Source organism: Coregonus clupeaformis, chromosome 35 (assembly GCF_020615455.1).
Source record: "Coregonus clupeaformis isolate EN_2021a chromosome 35, ASM2061545v1, whole genome shotgun sequence".
NCBI lineage: Eukaryota > Metazoa > Chordata > Actinopteri > Salmoniformes > Salmonidae > Coregonus > Coregonus clupeaformis.
The window spans coordinates 36,496,582-36,513,023 of NC_059226.1; the positions used below are offsets into that span (position 1 = coordinate 36,496,582).

General features: G+C 43.9%; 1 protein-coding gene and 1 long non-coding RNA gene across 3 annotated transcripts in view; both read right to left on the bottom strand.

The window, feature by feature from the left end:
* Positions 1–2,945: 2,945 nt before the first annotated feature.
* LOC121551672 lies at positions 2,946–4,561 on the bottom strand. Its single transcript, XR_005997100.2, has 2 exons — positions 3,790–4,561; positions 2,946–3,751 (listed from the first exon to the last, which is right to left on the bottom strand). It is a non-coding gene; the product is annotated as an uncharacterized LOC121551672 (long non-coding RNA).
* A 1,902-nt stretch (positions 4,562–6,463) lies between these two features.
* Positions 6,464–16,442, bottom strand: part of LOC121551670 (F-box/LRR-repeat protein 16) — a 57,571-nt gene continuing 47,592 nt past the window's right edge. For both annotated transcript variants that reach the window (XM_045211052.1, XM_045211053.1), the window contains exons 4-7: positions 14,428–14,693; positions 12,573–12,657; positions 10,543–10,606; positions 6,464–7,194 (exon numbers count right to left, since the gene is read on the bottom strand). In XM_045211052.1, coding sequence (XP_045066987.1) covers positions 7,046–7,194; positions 10,543–10,606; positions 12,573–12,657; positions 14,428–14,693 — 564 coding nt within the window. In that variant the 3' untranslated portion in view covers positions 6,464–7,045. The remainder of the gene's footprint in view (positions 7,195–10,542; positions 10,607–12,572; positions 12,658–14,427; positions 14,694–16,442) is intronic.

Genomic DNA, 16,442 nt, shown 5'->3' on the forward strand with positions numbered 1-16,442 from the left:
CCATTCAGCTACAGCCTCCTGTATTCTACAGTACCCACATCCATTCTGGGTGTTATTTGGCCACAGGAGAAATTATATGGTCTATATCAGGGGTGTCAAACTCATTCCACGGAGGGCCGAGTGTCTGCAGGTTTAGGCTTTTTCCTTTCAGTTAAGACCTGGACAACCAGGTGAGAGGAGTTCCTTACTAATCAGTGACCTTAATTCATCAATCAAGTACAAGGGTGGAGTGAAAACCCCCTCGGCCCTCTGTGGAATGAGTTAAGACATATGTCGTCTATATGCTACTGTGTGAATACTGCAATGTGGCTTTGTTTGAATTCCATCCTGTTTCTCCGTCTCTCAAAAGGATGGCAGCCTTTTTTAACACTGTATGAATACCGGCAGAGTTGTAGCCTAGCCAATGTGTGGCTTATGAACCTCTCTCTTTAACACAGGCATAACCTATTCCAACGCTTCATTTAATACGCATGTTGACTTAAAAAAAAAAAAGAACATATATTTTTCCTGAATTTTTTATTCTTCTTCTTCTTTAAAAAAAAAAAACATTTTCCACCTGCTGTAAACGTTGATACACACATACATATCCATACACACTTGTTCATCCATACGTGCACAGTCCAGTTAACCTCCAAGGGCCTTTCTGTGTTGTGTATAGAGGGAGCGCTAGATCCCTTCTGTGTCCTTCCCCGATGGGCAGCTGTGCTGTTTGGAGAGAGGGCTCCACCTAGAGGCCAAGTGGAGGAATGACTGGAGTCAGAGAGAAGAGGGTCCAACTGTACTCTCACCAAAAGTGTCTAGGGTTGCAAAATTCCCAGTAGCTCTCAATGATACTATGTTATGGGAGAGATCAGAAATGACGCAGACAAGATTAGCTCATTGCAAGTTTACCCTCCTCTGTTTTATGGCTTTGGGTATCCCCAACTGTCACTTAGAGCCCCAAACTTACTGTTTAACGTTAACATGTAAATGTGATGTTAGGGGGGCTGGTTTGCGGACACAGATTAAGCCCAGTTCATCCTATAAGCCTTCTCCATTGAAAGTGGTTCTCAGTCCAAGACTAGGCTTAATCTGTGTTAGGGAAACTGGCCCTATGATAACCATGTGTGTGTGTGTGTAGTTGCCCATTCAAAGCCTGTCCTATCTTCACAGACTTGACTGCCTCTTCTTTAACTACTGATCAGCTCTCTGCTACACTTTAGATCAGATCATTAGATCATCATCCGTTGTTGTCCATTAAAAAGGTACATTCCTCTCTCATTTAGATACGTAGTATTGACATTGTACACAGCCTCTTCAGCTGTGGGCAGCCAATGGCTTACAGGCATCTTGTACATACAAACATAAACATGCACACACATACATTTTTATACACACACGCACACGCACGCACACACACGCACACACACACACACACACACACACACACACACACACACACACACACACACACACACATACCCATGACATGACTATGTTTATGTTGTTGTTGATCTTCTGCCTCTGATGTTTTATACTGGTGTTCTGTACTAAGAACATATTAATAAACGCCGTTGATTTACCATGAAATGATCGTCACTGTCGAACCTCTGAGTGGTGAGCCCTGTGACTCACAATGACCCAGACAGGGAGAATCTCAATTGCATTTCCTTGATTCCTCAAGTCCTTTCTCCCCGCCTCCTTCTTGAAAACCCATTGGATGAGAAGGCCGAAAAGGAGGGACCTCTGACCTTCTCGTCCAATGGGTTTTGAGAAGGAGGCAAGGAGAGCGGACGCGAGGAATCAAGGAAATGCAATTGAGGTTCTCCCTATAAGGCCCTGTACACAAGTTGTACAGCTGATGTACAACGCATTTGGCACAACAGTTGTGATACAGTGGACAGTTTATCTGCATAAAAAGTGTTGGAGACAAAGCACAATGGTTGTGTAAACATGTTTTGTGCAGACAAACCTTCATATAAATATCAATTGCATCACAACAATCATTGTTGTCAAATGTGTATAGAAATGCAGGCACGCACTACTGTGAGTTGCTTTGAATAAAAGCGTTTGCTAAATGGCAATGTAGGAGGATGAAAGCAAAGAGAGGAGGAATGCGGTTTAGTTTTGTACAACTTTTACTAAAACGGTGCAGACTGGAACCAAAACCATGTCGAAAACAACAACTGCTCTCTAACAAGGCACTGCAGCCATCCATTAGAATTACCACACCACTTCTCCTGTCATATCAAATCCATTAGATTCACCACACCACACCACCTCTCCTGTCAAATCAAAATCCATTATTCACCAAAACACCAGCTCTCCTGTCAAATCAAATCCATTAGATTCACCAAAACACCAGCTCTCCTGTCAAATCAAATGTTTCATATCATCACCACAGTATCAGTATTTACACAAAACAATGAGCAAAACATAATAAAAGAAACACCCCCCTCTTCATATGACCTCTGTGTCACAAATAATAAATAGAGAGATACCAAGATGGTACCATTACATAGGAATGTAGGTAAGGAAGTGTTGCAGACAGACAGAGATATAGAGCAGGGTTGTTCCTAAGAATAACATTGGCCTTTAAAAGCTGCATTGTCAAGAGTACTCTATGGATTGAACTCCGGCCCTAAATACCCCACAACGTCCCATAGAACAGTGTCCCTCCCAAGCCACCGTACAGTATTGGCAGATCCCTGTAAACTCAGTTAAACCGAAACAGTTGAATTGAAACAGTTGGCCTGACGCCAATGGAGACCTGGATAGAAGTTACATGTTAAGTCAAAAAACGATTTTTCCCATTTATGCTCCATAGACATTCTGAATACCATGTTTCTGTCCTCTCTTCAGATGCTCTTCGTACCAGATCAGTGCAAACCAGTGGATAATTCAACACAGTGTCTGAAGACTGATGTATTTAACCCATGAACATGTTCCTCTGTGTGAATCAGAAGTACTTCCAACATAGTTTTATTGTTATAATTATTTTACAGTGTCTTATTCAGTACAGAGTTAACCTGTTGGGTTGGTCTCCATGTGAAGGAATACATCAAAAATGCCCCTGGACACTTCCTCTGTTAGACAGAAGGAGAGAGAGAGAGAGAGAGAGAGTTATAAAGATGGTGTCAGCTTGGTGCTTGGCCTTAACATAGGTACAGTAAGTCCAGTGTACAGTAGGGCTGTACAGGGTTGAGGTTGGGGAGTGATGGTGTCTTAGCTTGGGTACACTAATCCAGCCATTTTAGCTAACCGGACAATATGCAGCAAGCTAAGCTGACCAGTCCAGCTATCCTAGCTAAACTGACAATATGCAGCTAGCTAAGCTAACTAATCCAGCTATCCTAGCTAAACTGACAGTATGCAGCTAGCTAAGCTAACTAATCCAGCTATCCTAGCTAAACTGACAGTATGCAGCTAGCTAAGCTAACCAATCCAGTTATCCTAGCTAAACTGACAGTATGCAGCTAGCTAAGCTAACCAATCCAGTTATCCTAGCTAAACTGACAGTATGCAGCTAGCTATGCTAACCAATCCAGCTAGCTTAGCTCGGGGTCCTGGATGTGTGATGAAAAAGACTGCTGAAAGAAAACATTCTGTGCTGGGCTCTCCCGGCCATTACAAATCTGTAAGCCCACAACAACGCCCTATTTTCACGGCACCCTCGAGATTCAATGTGAATTTCTAAAATTGCAATCAAGTACTGTTGAAGTAAAGCTGGACACAAAAGTCAAGATAGCTATCAGAACAAAGATAGAATCACCTAGTGGACAACCAGCCACAGCTAAGAGATAGAATCACCTAGTGGACAACCAGCCACAGCTAAGAGATAGAATCACCTAGTGGACAACCAGCCACAGCTAAGAGATAGAATCACCTAGTGGACAACCAGCCACAGCTAAGAGATAGAATCACCTAGTGGACAACCAGCCACAGCTAAGAGATAGAATCACCTAGTGGACAACCAGCCACAGCTAAACAGACACAGTCGGGTGCCTCTGGAATGGCACCATATTCCTCCGCTAGATGTAGTGGACTTGTTCTATATAGGGAATAGGTTCCTCATATCCCTATTCTATTCCTTCCTCACATATTCCACTATATAAGTAATAGGGGGCCATTTCGGACTAGAACATAACCACTGACCAGTATCATGACCAACCTCCGCACAGCAAACCAACAGGCTCAGCTTTAAACTAGTCTGATTGGCCGACAGACTGTCTCAACCAATCACAATCCTCAGTCAATAAATAAATAAATAGATAAATACATTATGTACAGCACATCATCAAAGGTCAATAAATCAAAGTGGGACCAGTTGGTTAACAGCCTGGCCTGTAGTGTTTGTGTGAAGCAGAAGCCAGATAGTCAGAAACGCTCAAGCCCACTAAATAAATACTTAGCGTTAGGGGCATTGAGGCTTTTAAAGGCAATGTTTCCAGGTTTGGGAGATCCCCCTCACGGTAAACACTACATATGGCAGCTCAATCGGATAACGCCTTTAAAAGCTGAATTGGATAATGCCTTTAAAAGCTGAATTGCCTATAACCCGCTATCGGCTTGGGGGGGGGGGGGGGGCCTGGCCTGCACCCCTATCATCCGTCACCTGCCTAGTAGCACACCTTCACCTCAGGGCCAAGTATACACTGTTATCTTTAGGACTGGAGCCGGAAAGAATGTTACAACAGCTGCCTGCCTGGGGGTCTGGGGGTGGGATGAAGTGTGTGTGTGTGTGTGTGTGTGTGTGTGTGTGTGTGTGTGTGTTGTGTGTGTGCCCTTCCCAGGCCGTACCAATGAAAACAACTGTTACAGTCAGCTCAACCTGGACGCAATTATGAAACAACTGTTACAGTCAGCTCAACCTGGACGTCATTATGAAACAACTGTTACAGTCAGCTCAACCTGGACGCCATTATGAAACAACTGTTACAGTCAGCTCAACCTGAACGCCATTATGAAACAACTGTTACAGTCAGCTCAACCTGAACGCCATTATGAAACAACTGTTACAGTCAGCTCAACCTGGACGCCATTATGAAACAAACCCTCAGAAGGAAGCAAGCTGAGAACACAAACCCTCAGAAGGAAGCAAGCTGAGAACACAAAGCCTCAGAAGGAAGCAAGCTGAGAACACACACCCTCAGAAGGAAGCAAGCTGAGACACACACCCTCAGAAGGAAGCAAGCTGAGAACACACACCCTCAGAAGGAAGCAAGCTGAGAACACACAGGACTGCACAACTTGGTCTTCTGACAGAGCCGCCATCTTGAATGAGGACCACAAAGCATGCTGGGTAAAGGGCTCAGTCGCAGTAGTGGTCAGGGTAGACGTTGCTCATATTCACAGATCTAGGATCAGCTTGCTCTACCCACATCCTAACCTTGTCCATTAGGAGAAAGTCAAAATATCTGACCCTGTATCAGTTGTTAATAACAGTCAGTCGACCAGGTCTTAAATCTCCAATATAACAGCAGGTCATCACTCACTCCCTCTCTGTTGTGGAACGCCCTCAGCCTCACACAGGGCCAGTTTGTGTTGAGTTGATTCAGAGACACAACGACCGTGTGTGTGTGTGTGTGTGTGTGTGTGTGTGTGTGTGTGTGTGTGTGTGTGTGTGTGTGTGTGTGTGTGTGTGTGTGTGTGTGTACATTACTGTAACGGGACAGTGTAAACGGAGGTGCTGCCACAAAGCGTTAAGACGTTGAAGTAAGTCATGATGTCGGCAGGATGTCAGCAGGTGAAACCTGGTACAAAGGACTCATATGATGGTCCTCCTCTCCCATCTGACCACTACTAATATTAAACTGACACCAAAATGGAGTGGATACAGAGTGGTTGGAAAGGCCAAGCTTAACCAATTAAGCTAGTGTATGTAAAGTGAAATAGAGTCTCTGTAGTCTCAGTCTGTCCTGACCCTGACCTCTGTAGGATCAGGTGACCTCCGGGTAGAATCATCAGGGTTGACCCTGGTGGGGGTCGGCTCCAAAACCCCAGTGTTTCCTGGGTAGTGTAGTTTCCACACCTCATGTCCTAGTCCTGTACCGTAAATCTGTTTCCTTTTGCCTGCTGCCCTGAAGGCTGACGCCTCAGACACGTCTCCTCCCTCCACACAGGAATTCATTCACAGTTATCCTCAGATTCCAAAAATAATGTTTAAAAAAAATGAAATAATAGTAGTAGTAATATCAACAAAAAACAGAGAAATGAATCGTCATGACAACGAGCAGGTAAAGCGTGCAGCTCTGGCGTTATTCTACAGAAGCTTTTTCTTCTTTAGTTCTTTGATAAGACACGGAGATGGATTAGAGGAGGGGGTCCGACATCACCCCATCATCACACACAGAGATGTCACCATGTCACAGCTAATTCTGGTCGTCAGGTGGAGTTACACAATTTGTGTGTGTGTGTACAGTATGTGTGTGTGTGTGTGTGTTTGTGTGTGTGTGTGTGTGTGTGTGTGTACAGTATATGTGTGTGTGTGTGTGTGCAGTGTGTGTGTGTGTGTGTGTATGTGTGTTTGTGTGAGCAGTATGTGTGTGTGTGTGTGTCTTCAATGATCCTGCGTCGGACGTGTCCCAGACTTAATCCCTTTCTCCACTTGATTCCATCACAGCCATGTTAAACTGTCATATCTGGTCTGTACGGAAAATCCCTCCGCGCTCACATCCCTCCAATCACATCCCTCCGAGCTCACATCCCTCCAATCACATCCCTCCGAGCTCACATCCCTCTAATCCAATAAATTCCCTTTTCTTAGTTTATCCCTCTACAAAAAATTCCCTCTTTCCTGTAAATGTTCCCTGATGGATCCTGAAGCAGAGATCCTGGCTGGAACAGAGATCCTGGCTGGCTCCATCATCATCGTCACCATCATCCTCCTCTGCGTTCGTTGGGCTGAAGTAAGGGGGTGGTCGTTAGTTGGGTAGGTGGGTAGGGGATTGGTAGGCAGGTCAGTTGGTAGTTAGATAGGTTGGTAGGTTAAAGGGGTGTGTGATGTGGTTGAGGTGGGTGGGTGGGTGTGAGTGACTGGGAGGCGCGTGGGGAGCCGGGTGGGGGGCTACTCGATGACCATGCAGCGTGGCAGGTGTTGCGAGTAGTACTTGAAGAGTTCAGCTGTGGCTCCAGGACAGTTGGTCAGCTCTAACTCCTCTAGATCCTGGATCTGGATCAAACCAGATAGACCTGTAGTGGTCAGGAGTGGACAACCTGGGCGAGAGATGGAGAGAGAGGGATAGAGAGAGAGAGAGAGAGAGAGAGAGAGAGAGAGAGAGAGAGAGAGAGAGAGAGGCAGAGAGAGAGAGAGAGCGAGAGAGGCAGAGAGAGAGAGAGAGAGAGCGAGAGAGAAAGAGAGAGAGAGAGAGAGCGAGAGTGAGAGAGGCAGATAGAGAGAGAGAGAGAGAGAGAGAGAGAGAGAGAGAGAGAGAGAGAGAGAGAGAGAGAGAGAGAGAGAGAGAGAGAGAGAGAGGCAGAGAGAGAGAGGCAGAGAGAGAGCGAGAGAGGCAGAGAGAGAGAGGCAGAGAGAGAGCGAGAGAGGCAGAGAGAGAGCAAGAGAGAGAGAGAGAAAGAGGCAGTGAGAGAGAGAGAGAGAGAGAGAGAGAGAGAGAGAGAGAGGAGGAGGAGAGAAATAGAGGTGGAGAGAGAAAGAGAGAGAGAAAGAGAGAGAGAAGAGGGAGGCAGAGAGAGGAGAAAGAGAGAGAGAGGAGAGAGCAGAAACATAAGTCAGACTAACATAGTAGATGGTTGTTCAATCATTCTATCATTCTATCATTCTATCATTCTATCCATTCTATCATTCTATCATTCTATCCATTCTATCATTCTATCCATTCTATCATTATATCATTATATCCATTCTATTTCTACCTATAGCGATCCAAACATTCCATTCAATCTGAATAAAAACCTGTCCTGATATACCAGAGTTGGCCAGCAGGGGGAGGAGTGGTGCAGAGACAGAAAGGACAGAGGACACAGGAAGTCCATGGGTGCATCTTAATTGTATGTCATTGATTCCTCTCTCCTCTCCTTCTCAAAACCCTTTGGATTAGAAGGTACAGAGGGGATGAACCTTCTCATCCACTGGGTTCTGGAGGGAGGACGCGAGGAATCAAGGAAATTCAATTAAGATTATCCCCATGGTTATGGACCAATTATCACTCCTTCTTTTTAAAAGATGCGCTTGTTCACTTCCCTTCACTGATTTGAAAGGAAATGACTGGTATAAGAAATACGGTGGAAACTCCCTCTAGCCCATGTCTCCACCAATCCAATGCTTTCAGATTAGTGGGAAGTAGTGAACGACTGCACACTTCAGGAGAAAGGAGATATTATCAGGAAGTACCCCCTCTGTGTATGAGTGGTTCTCAATAGTCTACAGAATGCTTCCTCTCCTCTCACATTATAATGTACTGTAGCCTCTAGTCAGAGATGATGTACTGAACTCTCTCCTCATATAGAATACCATGTAGATTTACCCAGCCAGGGAGAGGAAGAGAGTGAGTGTGTGTGTTGCTTCTTTGGAAGTTTCCTATGCTCAGTATGGATCAGAAGGAGGTCCTGTGTCATGGATTATCTCTGTCCCAGTTTAGACTATCTACCTTCAGAATGGAGGGATTATAGAAGACAGGAAGAGAGGACATGAGAGGGACCGAGTGAGTGAGCTGAGAAACGAGTGTGTGATGTTGATAAAACCAAATCCCGGTAGTTCCTATGAGAGCATTCGGAAAGTCTTCAGACCCCTTGACTTTTTCCACATTATGTTACGTTACAGCCTTATTCTAAAATTGATTAAATAAAAAAATGTCCTCAATCTACACACAATACCCCATAATGACAAAGTGAAGACAGAGAGAGAGAAGCAGAGAGACAGAGCGAGAGAGAGAGAGCGAGAGAGAGAGAGAGAGACCTGGTCTCTGACAGTAAAAAATAATAAAAAAAATAAAAAAATATATAATGATATTCCAAAAGAGGTCTGGAAATCAGGATCACAAATATAAATTCTATTTGAACACAGTTCTATTAGAACACACCAAAAACTACACGTATCTAGGACTAAATATCAGCAACACATGTAGCTTTCACATGGCTGTGAGCTGAGAGACAAAGCAAGAAGATTCTATGCCATTAACAGGAACATTAAAATCAAAATTCCAATTAGAATCTGGCTCAAAATGTTCCAATCAGTTATAGAACCAATTGCTCTATATGGCAGCGAAGTATGGAGTCCACTCTCTAATACTGAATTTACCAAATGGGACAAACATCCAATCGAAATACTTCATGCAGAGTTTTGCAAGACTGTATTGCAAGTGCAAAGAAAAACTCAAAATAACGCATGTAGAGCAGAATTGGGCCAATATCCCCTCCTTATTCGAATAGAAAAAAGAGCCATCAAAAAACAAGTGACCCCAAAACATTACATCACACAGCCCTACAATGTCAAGAGATGAAACAAGAGAATAGTCCCCTCATCCAGCTGGTTCTGAGGCTCAGTTCACTAACCCAAACCAACCTCATAGAGCCTCAGGACAGCACTCAGAAAATCTGGCCCAACCAAATCATCACAAAGCAAAAAGAAAAATATATCACCTATTAGAAAGACACCACAGAAAATCAAAGTAAACTTCAATGCTATTTGGCTCTAAACAGACAGTACATGGTGGCAGACTATCTGACCACTGTGACTGATAGAAAACTGAGGAAAACACTGACTATGTACAGACTTAGTGAGCACAGTCTGGCTATAGAGACCGGTCGTCACAGGCAAACCTGGCTGCCCAGAGAGGACAGGCTGTGCTCACTCTGCCCCCGGGGAGAGGTAGAGACAGAGCTGCATTTCCTATTACACTGTGACAAATACTCAGACCTAAGAGAATATTTATTTCCCAAAATGATCATTCAGTACAAAGAATTTGAAATATGAAGATGAAGAAAGATGAAGAAAAAATCTAATATTTATTGGGTGAAAAGCCAAACGTGTCCTTCTGAAGGACGGCCAGTGAAAAGTGACATATAATGTCAATAATATTTCCCATTTAGTTTTTTTTTGGCTTTCATGCAATGTTTTGTTATATGTATACATTGACAATGTAAGTAATTAAACTTGCCTTGTCAATAAAGTCTACTGAATTGAATTGAGAGAGAGCGAGAGAGAGACAGAGAGAGCGAGAGCGAGAGAGAGAGAGAGAGAGAGAGAGAGAGACAGACAGAGAGAGTGAGAGAGAGAGAGAGAGGAAGCAGAGAGAGAGAGAGGAAGCAAAGAGAGAGATAGAGAAAGAGAGAGAGAGAGAGAGAGAGAGAGAGAGAGAGAGAGAGAGAGAGAGAGAGAGAGAGAGAGAGGAGAGAGAGAGAGAGAGAGAGAGAGAGAGAGAGAGAGAGAGAGAGAGAGAGAGAGAGAGAGAGAGAGAGAGGGAGAGAGATAGAGAGAGAGAGAGAGAGAGAGAGAGAGAGAGAGAGAGAGAGAGAGAGAGAGAGAGAGAGAGAGAGAGAGAGAGAGAGAGAGAGAGAGAGAGAGAGAGAGAGAGAGAGAGAGAGAGAGAGAGAGAGAGAGAGTACCTGCGAGAGAGAGAAGACGCAGACTCCTCATGCCAAACAGGTGCTGTAGCCCAAAGTCCTGCACCTATATACACACACACACACACACACACACACACACACACACACACAACCCGAGTTATCATTAATAATAAGAAAACATGAATGAGTTATTAGATAGACACAAGCAGGATTGGTCTGATAGCCTGAGCATTTCTTACTCCTTCATTAACTTGTCTACAGTAGTGTGTAGGAGGTAGTGGATAGGGTGGTAGTAGTATGTAGGGGGTAGGGTCTAGGGCAGGGTTCTTCAATTCCGGTCCTGGAGGGCCGAAACACTTCTGTTTTTTTATTTCTATCTGGTAGTTAATTGCACTCACCTGGTGTCCCAGGTCTGAATTAGCCCCTGATTAGAAGGAGAGGATGAAAAACAGAGGTGTTTCGGCCCTCCAGGACCGGAATTGAAGAACCCTGGTCTAGGGTGTAGTGTGTAGTATAGTAGTGTGTAGTGTGTAGGGTCTAGGGTGTAGTGTGTAGTATAGTAGTGTGTAGTGTGTAGGGTCTAGGGTGTAGTGTGTAGTATAGTAGTGTGTAGTGTGTAGGGTCTAGGGTGTAGTGTGTAGTATAGTAGTGTGTAGTGTGTAGGGTCTAGGGTGTAGTGAGTAGTGTGTAGTGTGTAGGGTCTAGGGTGTAGTGAGTAGTATAGTAGTGTGTAGTGTGTAGGGTCTAGGGTGTAGTGAGTAGTATAGTAGTGTGTAGTGTGTAGGGTCTAGGGTGTAGTGTGTAGTATAGTAGTGTGTAGTGTGTAGTGTGTAGTGTGTAGGGTGTAATGTATTAGTATAAAGGGTGTAGTGAGTAGGGTCTAGGGCAGGGTTGCCCCAAATGGACAATTTGTTTTATTGATGGACATAAACTACTGTAAAACACCAGCAAGGCAGTTCCAATTGATTTTGGAAATCTGTTCAAACTTATTCCCAGTTTATTAAGTCCACCACCCCGTTCACGAAAATGGTTAGCTCCTACAGGCAGTGAGTCGCGTGGTCGTGGCTTGCTATATAAAGCAGGCAGACAGGCATCGAGGCATTCAGTTACTGTTCCATTGAATGTTAGAATGGGCCAAACAAGTGACTTAAGCGACTCTGAGCGTGGTATGATCGCCGGTGCCAGGCAGACTGGTTCCAGTATCTCAGAAACATCCGACCTCCTGGGCTTTCACGCACGGCAGTGTCTAGGGTTTACCGACAATGGTGCGACAAACAAAAAACATCCAGTCAGCGGCAGTCCTTTGGGCTCATTGATGAAGGAGAATGGCAAGAATCGTGGAAACTGACAGGCGGGCCACAAACAGACAAATAACGGCGCAGTTCAACAGTGGTGTGCAGAACGGCATCTCGGAACGCAAAACTCGTAGGTCCTTGTCACGGATGGGTTATTGCAGCAGATGACCACACCGGGTTCCACTCCTATCAGCTAAAAACAAGAAGAAGTGTCTCCAGTGGGCCCGCAATCACCAACACTGGACAATTGAAGAGTGGAAAAACATCTGGTCCGACGAATCCCAGTTCCTGTTGCATCATGCTGATGGCATGGTCAGGATTTGGCTTAAGCAGCGCGAGTCCATGGCCCCATCCTACCTGGTGTCAACGGTACAGGCTGGTGACGATGGTGTAATGGTGTGGGAAATGTTTTCCTGGCACACGTTAGGTCCCTTGACACCAATTGAGCAATGTTTCCATGCCCCGAAGAATTCAGGCTGTTCTGGAAGCAAAGGGTCCGACCAGGTACTAGATGGGTGTACCTAATAAACTGGCCTGGAACTAGATGGGTGTACCTAATAAACTGGCCTGGAACTAGATGGGTGTACCTAATAAACTGGCCTGGTACTAGATGGGTGTACCTAATAAACGTCTTACAAAGGTTTCAAATTATTCTGTTTTTGTCCAATATTATTTCTGTTTAGGCTTCTTGAGGTCAACTTGCAGTCTAATTATTTGTAATTATGCTTAATCTAGTTGATGATCCCTGGTCTAAGGGTCTAGTGTGTAGTTTACCTGACAGCACCATCGCAGGTACAGACTCCTCAAAGAAGACATGGTGGACAGGTAACCTAGACCTGTATCTGTAATCCTCACACATCTGGAGAGAGACAGCGGGAGAGAGAGAGAGAGAGAGAGAGAGAGAGAGAGAGAGAGAGAGAGAGAGAGAGAGAGAGAGAGAGAGAGAGAGAGAGAGAGAGAGAGAGAGAGAGAGAGAGAGAGAGAGAGAGAGAGAGAGAGAGAGAGAGAGAGAGAGAGAGAGCGAGAGAGGGAGAGAAAGAGAGAGAGAGAGAGAGACCATAATTATAATTTTCATACTATACTGGTTTTCTTTCTGAAGTAATGTAGTATAGGCCTTTACTCAGCAAATCCCTGACTTCTATACTACACACTACACCCTAGACCCTACAATACTACACCCTACAATACCACACACTACTATACTACACCCTACTATACCACACACTACTATACTACACACTACTATACTACACCCTACTATACTACACCCTACTATACTACACACTACTATACTACACCCTACTATACCACCCACTACTATACTACACACTACTATACTACACCATACTATACTACACCATACTATACTACACACTACTATACTACACCCTATTATACCACACACTACTATACTACACCCTACTATACTACACCCTACTATACTACACACTACTATACTACACCCTACTATACTACACCCTACTATACTACACCCTACTATACTACACCCTACTATACTCCACACTTCTATACTACACCCTCCTATACTACACCCTACTATACCACACCCTACTATACTACACAATACTATACTATACCCTAGCCCATACTATACTACACCCTTCTATACTACACACAACTATACTCCACCCTACTATACTCGACCCTACTATACTCAACCCTACTATTCTACACACTACACCCTACTATACTACACCCCCTATACTACACCCTACTATACTACACCCTACTATACCACACACTACTATACTACACACTACTATACTACACACTACTATACTACACACTACTATACACCACACTACTATACTACACCCTACTATACCACCCACTAATATACTACCCACTACTATACTACACCCTACTATACTACACACTACTATACTACACCCTACTATACCACTCACTACTATACTACACACTACTATACTACACACTACTATATTACACACTACTATACTACACACTACTATATTACACACTACTATACTACACACTACTATACTACACACTACTATACTACACACTACTATACTACACCCTACTATACCACACACTACTATACTACACACTACTATACTACACACTACTATACTACACACTACTATACTACACACTACTATACTACACACTACTATACTACACACTACTATACTACACACTACTATACTACACCCTCCTATACTACACCCCACTATACTACACCCCACTATACTACACCATGCTATACTACGCCCTAGCCCATACTATACTCCACACTTCTATACTACACCCTCCTATACTACACCCCACTATACTACACCCGTCTATACTATAAACTACTATACTATACCCTAGCCCATACTATACTACACCCTTCTATACTACACACAACTATACTCCACCCTACTATACTCCACCCTACTATACTCGACCCTACTATACTCAACCCTACTATTATACACACTACTATGCTACACCCTACACCCTGATATACTACACCCTACTATACTCCACCCCTACTATACTACACCCCTACTATACTCCACCCTCCCTATACTACACCCCCTATACTACACCCTACTATACTACACCCCCTATACACCACACTACTATACCACACTCTCACCTGTCCAGTACCAGCTCCTCTAGTTTGTGGAGGTCACAGGCGATGTACTCCAGGGCCATGTCAGTGATGCGTGGGCACCAGGAGAGGTCCAGGCTCCGCAGCTTCCTCAGGTTCTCTGCTACCAGCTCCACCCCATCATCAGTAATTTTAGAGCAGCCTGACAGGCTCAGAGCCGTGAGGTTGGGCAGGCTGTGGACCATGTTAACCACACCATGGTTGGTGATCTCCCAACATGAGTGGAGACGCAGCGTGTGAGTAGTGTAGCCCTGAGGGGGACGGAGGGAGAGAGAGAGAGAGAGAGAGAGAGAGAGAGAGAGAGAGAGAGAGAGAGAGAGAGAGAGAGGCATAGAGAGAGAGAGAGAGAGAGAGAGAGAGAGAGAGGCAGAGAGATAGGTAGAGAGAGAGAGAGAGAGAGAGAGAGAGAGAGAGAGAGAGAGAGAGAGAGAGAGGTTTAGGAGTATATCTCAAACATCTGAAAACATCTTGAGGGACCACAGTAATCTGAACTCATCATGAGGGACCACAGTAATCTGAACTCATCATGAGGGACCACAGTAATCTGAACTCATCATGAGAGGACCTAGTCTTTCGGTGGCCCCCCCACCTTGCGAGGAAAATATTTTAGTGGCCCCCCTCTTGAGAGTGAAGAAAAAAAAAGTTAATTTCCTGCAATTCTACACATTTTGCCATGTGGCGTAGAGAAAATATAGCAGTTTTAAAGCAAGTTTTCTGCAATTCTACACATTTTGCCATGGGGCGGAGAGAAGATTGTGCAATTGTATAACTCATTTCATGCAATTATACTCATTTTGCCAAAGGGTGGAGACACATGTTTGCAGATTTTAATATGATATTTGATGATAAATGGGGGAACCCCGGCCGGTAATTAACCATGCTTACTACAAGTTTAGATAGCTGGCCGCTAGACTAACGTATAGTAGTGTGTAGTATAGTACTGTGTAGTATAGTATGGTGTAGTATAGTAGTGTGTAGTATAGTAGTGTGTAGTATAGTAGTATGTAGTATAGTAGTGTGTAGTATAGTAGGGTGTAGTATAGTAGTATGAAGTATAGTAGGGTGTAGTATAGTAGGGTGTAGTATAGTAGTGTGTAGTATAGTAGTGTGTAGTATAGTAGTGTGTAGTATAGTAGGGTGTAGTATAGTAGTATGAAGTATAGTAGGGTGTAGTATAGTAGGGTGTAGTATAGTAGTGTGTAGTATAGTAGCGTGTAGGGTGTAGTATAGTAGGTGTGAGTATAGTAGTGTGTAGTATAGTAGTGTGTAGTATAGTAGTGTGTAGTATAGTAGTGTGTAGTATAGTAGTGTGTAGTATAGTAGTGTGTAGTATAGTAGGGTGTAGTATAGTAGGGTGTAGTATAGTAGTGTGTGGTATAGTAGTGTGTAGTATAGTAGTATGGAGTATAGTAGGGTGTAGTATAGCAGGGTGTAGTATAGTAGTGTGTAGTATAGTAGGATGTAGTATTGCAGGGTGTAGTATAGTAGTGTGGTGTATAGTAAGGTGTAGTATAGCAGGGTGTAGTATAGGGATGGTGGAGTATAGTAGGGTGTATTATAGTAGGGTGGAGCATAGTAGTGTGTAGTATAGCAGTATGGAGTATAGTAGGGTGTAGTATAGTAGGGTGTAGTATATTAGTGTGTAGTATAGTATGGTGGAATATAGTAGTGTGTAGTATAGTAGTATGGAGTATAGTAGGGTGTAGTATAGTAGGGTGTAGTATAGTAGTGTGTAGTATAGTAGTGTGTAGTATAGTAGTATGGAGTATAGTAGGGTGTAGTATAGCAGGGTGTAGTATAGTAGTGTGTAGTATAGTAGGGTGTAGTATAGTAGTGTGGTGTATAGTAGGGTGTAGTATAGCAGTGTGTAGTATAGTAGGTTGTAGTATAGTAGGGTGTAGTATAGGGAGGGTGGAGTATAGTAGGGTGTAGTATAGTAGGGTGTAGTATAGTAGGGTGTAGTATAGGGATGGTGGAGTATAGTAGTGTGGTGTATAATA